This window comes from Oncorhynchus tshawytscha, linkage group LG29 (assembly GCF_018296145.1).
Source record: "Oncorhynchus tshawytscha isolate Ot180627B linkage group LG29, Otsh_v2.0, whole genome shotgun sequence".
Lineage (NCBI taxonomy): Eukaryota > Metazoa > Chordata > Actinopteri > Salmoniformes > Salmonidae > Oncorhynchus > Oncorhynchus tshawytscha.
Window position 1 is genome coordinate 23,893,729 of NC_056457.1, and position 5,000 is coordinate 23,898,728.

The 5,000-nt window shown below is 45.6% G+C and overlaps 1 protein-coding gene across 8 annotated transcripts in view; it reads left to right on the forward strand.

The window, feature by feature from the left end:
- LOC112227702 (vascular endothelial growth factor receptor 1-like) overlaps positions 1-5,000 on the forward strand; it is a 116,574-nt gene that overhangs the window by 52,357 nt on the left and 59,217 nt on the right. For 7 of the 8 annotated variants that reach the window (XR_006080285.1, XM_042308651.1, XM_042308652.1 and 4 more), the window contains one exon: positions 40-187. Coding sequence is in view for 7 of the 8 variants with exons in the window: in XM_042308651.1 (XP_042164585.1) it covers positions 40-187 (148 nt within the window). In the remaining variant the exon portion in view is untranslated. Of the gene's footprint in view, positions 1-39; positions 188-2,515; positions 2,970-5,000 lie in introns of those variants that run through there. The other variant, XM_042308658.1, reaches the window with a different exon arrangement.

The window sequence follows — 5,000 nt, forward strand, 5'->3', positions numbered from 1 at the left end:
CCCTGTTCATGGTCTATGTGTCTCTCTGTGTTCCTCCAGTGAGTCCTGGGATAGGGGAGAAGGCAGTGTCAGTGCAGGACCCAGGTAGTGTTCCGCGGGGTAGCAGACAAGCCCTGCACTGCACCTCCCACGGAGTCCCCCCTCCTCGCATCGCATGGCTCTGGCACCCCTGCCCCCCCAAAGGCCTGTAAGTACACCTTGTTCTCACATGTCACATGCAGTAGCATAAACACACACATCTTCAAAAAGGTTTGTAAATACTCCTTTACTTAAAGCACAGACACACATACAGTCCTGACACCCTTGCCTATACATATCCAATCAACATACTTGCATACAGCATACTATGTATCTAGAATAATGAATACACACACCTTAATTGCATGCCCACATAGTCTCCTAATACTTTACACAGTGCAGTACTATTCTTAAAACCTGTCAGACATTGGGTCAGTAACCGAAAGGTCGCTGGTTCGAATACCCATGGCGACAAGGCAAAACATCTCGCAAATGTGCCCTTCAGCAAGACACTTAAACCTATTTTCCCCAGGGGTGCTGTACTACTATGGCTGACCCTGTAAAACAACTAATTTCACTGTACCTATCTGGTGTATGTGACAATAAAACATATTATTATTATTATGTAATTTTGTCATTGTTCCTAACTTAGAATTGTGGCAGAACAGTGTGTGTGACTATAAGATGTGTGCCTGTTTTAGGGTGTGAATGAGAGAATGTGTGTGTGAGTGTCTGTGTGTGTGTGTGTTTGTTTGTGAAGGGAGACATGTTTTGTCTAATTCAGCATGTGTCCAGACAGGGTTTCCTCTTTGCAACCAGAACAGATGCCTTTGGAAGTCTTTCATGTCTGTGAGTGTGTGAATGTGAGTGTGTGTGTTTGTTTCGTCATGTCTTTGTCTGACTCTTTTACCATGTGTGTGTGTGTGTGTGTGTCCGTCCATGTCCGTCTGTCTGTCTGTCCGTCCGTGTCTGTCCATCCGTGTGTGTGTGCACGCGTGCGTGTGTCTGCCTGGTACATTCACAGACACAGTACAATGTCACTCAGACTTAAAGAGCAGAGTAATAAAAGCCCACTTCAATAGAGACCTGTTCTGTGTTTTCAGTCACTTCAATAGAGGCCTCTTCTGTCTTCTCAGTCACTTCAATAGAGACCTGTTCTGTGTTTTCAGTCACTTCAATAGAGGCCTCTTCTGTGTTTTTAGTCACTTCAATAGAGGCCTGTTCTGTGTTTTTAGTCACTTCAATAGAGGCCTGTTCTGTGTTTTTAGTCACTTCAATAGAGGCCTCTTCTGTGTTTTCAGTCACTTCAATAGAGGCCTCTTCTGTGTTCTCAGTCATGATTAGTTGGTTCCTAAATCAAACGCTGTGATTTTCCTGTCCAGAACGCAGGGTGAGATGGCTGTTTATTACTGTGATTGCACACTGCATTCTGGGATGCCTTTTCTAAAATCTGACAGACACACATGCACACACATACACTCACCTCATGACACACACACTCATACACTGACACACACATTTTTTAAAGGTCTTGTGAGAAACGGACTTGCCCAATGGACACACACACTTGGCAGGTCACCCTGTATATTCCCCACAGAGACATGCTGTGACATCATACTGTAGGTCAACTATGTACTTGACCTATCACACCAGCCCCCTCCATACACACACACACATACACACATACACACACACACACACACATACATACACACACACACACACACACACACACATACACACACACACACACACACACACACATACACACATACACACACACACATACACACACACACACACATACACACACACGCATACGCATACACACACGCACATACTCACATACACACACACACACACATACGCATACACACATACACACATACACACACACACACACACACACACACATACACACACACACACACACATACGCATACACACACGCACATACTCTGCCTACTTCCAATGCTTGTGGAAACTCTCCACATTCAATTGCCGTAGTAACATCACATAACTTCCCTGAACTGTTATCTTGCGAATCAGTAGTGAATACTGACTGCCTTAACATGAATAGCTTTACCTAGTTAAACTCAAATTGGCCTTTCCAACTTACCATGTGGACAGCGTGTCTCTATGGGGAATATAACAGGGTGGGAGTTTGACTTGGCTCATACAACCAGTTTTATCAGGTAACTTTTTGCATGACAACAACAACTGGCATCTTTCACACACACTAACCTCAGCAGTGCATACACAGTGTAGTTGTTTCATAAGAACGTATATATTCAGACAGGTAGGCTACAAGAGGTTTGGGGTTCAGAATGAGCAGTCTTTTCTATTCATTTACAATTTCATTTTGTGTGTTTTCATGGTCACACTGTAAAGCACTGAGAGTTCTAGAATTCTGTTCTAGAGTTCTAAAGTAGTGATTCAGAATGTGAATAGATAGCTGATGATAGATACATCCTGACCAGGCCCTTGTTCTTTGTAGCTCTGGCGGAACACGGGCCTGACACCGCGCCGGAGGAGGCCCAGGGACAGTGGGCTGGGCTGAGCCAGGCTGATAGGGACCTGTGTCCTCAGGGCTGGGTGTGGGTCTAAAGCCTGGGTCTGAGTCTGGATCCACCCCTAGGTCCTAGGTCTGGTTCCTTAGTGCTGGATGTGTCCCTGGGTCCAGTCGTGGATACTTGGTCCTACCCTGGGCCTGGCCCTGGGAACCGCACTGCTCTTATCTGGCCCGGGCAGGAGGCTCGCTGGGCTTCCTGTGCCAAAATCAGAGCAGTTTTCCTCTCCTTGTTTGGCTTCCTCCCCGATGCGAGACGCTTCCCAGCAGCGTGATTGTCCCTCCGTCTTCAAACGTGGCACAGTCCTGCTTCCTCAAGGGCTTGATCTATTCTTGAGACCCCCTCCCCTGGCCTTCCCTCCCCACCTCCCTCTCGCCAGCCCCCCCCAATTACACTTCATCAGAAGAATCACCCCCACCACCTCCCATCCACACCACTCAGGACCACCTTCCCTGCCCCTCCACCCTACTGCCACCCCAGCAGGCACCTTCAATGACAGACAGCACAGCAACTGCGCAACCCCACATTGGTGCTTTCTGGGATCTCGGGCTCGGAGGAGAGGGGAAGGGGGGCGGGTGGCAGGACAGTGACCTGGAACACTGTTGAACAGTGAGGAAGAGGAGGAGGAGGAAGAAGAGGAGTGAGAGGTCACACCACACTGAGGACAATGATCTGATCAGCTTTTGATGGTTATTATTATATTTATTTATTTCCTCTTACCCAGGTTTTTATTTTACACCCCTTTTCTCGTTACAGTTTTTATTTTATTTACACTGTTACATTTCTCAGACATTTTGAGCCAGAAAGAAGTGCAATTCCATCCATCCACTAAAGCCATGTTTTTCTGGAGCTGCTTCGGCTTCTTGTGTTCCTAGAGTGGTACTATAATGGGTACATGAGCCTGACATCCTGTTGTAGTTCTGACATCCACAAAAGCTGTGAGTTATCTTCTGACTGTAAATCATCTACTGTTTATGTAAGTAGCTGTACATGTCAGATGGGCGAGTGGGAGAGAGAGAGAGGAGGAGGGGGGAGGTGTGTGCGTTGGCTATGGGATGCCCTACAGTTCTTTGTTATTGCAAGATAGTGCTTTGTCCTCCTCTGGGACTGATCATCAGACACCTACCATGTAGGAGTTACCCAGAGACAATGACAGTCATATGTCCTCTTATGTCATGTTATGTCAACTTATGTCATTTGTAAGTCGTTTCACTGTATATCAATCATTTGTCATCCAGTGTGATGTTATCTATGAATTAAATTGCCATTTATTGTGCGGAAAATAGTTTGTCTGTGTGTAATATATGCATAGGAAGCTGTTTTTATGGGTTGTGCGTCTGTGTGTGTGTCCCTGCTCGTCTGTGTGTGTGTGTGTGTGTGTGTGTGTGTGTGTGTGTGTGTGTGTGTGTGTGTGTGTGTGTGTGTGTGTGTGTGTGTGTGTGTGTGTGTGTGTGTGTGTGTGTGTGTGTGTGTGCATTTGTGTGTGTGTCCCTGCTCGTGCGTGTGTGTGTGACATCTACGTTGAGGTATCATTCTACAGGTCTCTCCCAATGTGATTCATTCCATGTATACAGATTTTCTATGAGTAATATATGAATCTAATATTTAATAATTTTATACGACTAACTTACTTATGATAAATGCCACATTTTTATGAAAACTGTTAAGATGTATTGTTTAAAATGTTATATCAAATGTATGTTTTTTACATTAAATTTGCTTGAAATTGTGTGTTGCTTCCAACTTTTCGACTTTTCATGGTTTGTAGATCGAGGTAATAAGTTATTTAGCGGGTTCTCTAAATACAATACTGATACAACATCATAGACAAAACAACAATCAGTCATCTCACCATGGGCAGGCACACTGTGTGAATGTGTCTGTGGAATGGATCAGTCTGTATTTCTATGTGTGTGTATATGAATGTATGTGTGTGTATTCATGTATGAGTGTGTATGTCTATATGTGTGTGTTTGTATTGATCTATGTCATTTAACTAACCTTGTGTCCACATATGTATAACCATCTGTATGTGTGTATGTCTGTGTGTGTGTGCATGCGTGTGTGTGTGTGTGTGTGTGTGTGTGTGTGTGTGTGTGTGTGTGTGTGTGTGTATATGCTTGCATGTGTGTGTACGTGCGTGCAAGCATGTGCATGTGTTTCCGGGGAGGCGTGGAAGAGTTGGCTGTTTGATTGGTATGTGTGTGTGTGTCAGGGCCATTGGTGTCATGCACAGGGTGGGTCGCCCCTACAGGACACGGGCACTCGCTATCTCTGCCAAGAGGAAGAGCAATCAGAGAGCGAGATAGCTGAGAAGAGGAGGGAGGGAGGAGGGAGGGAGAGGAGCCACCCAGGGAGGGGTACACAGAGAGAGAGAGAGAGCCAGAGAGAGAGCCAGAGAGAGAGCCAGAG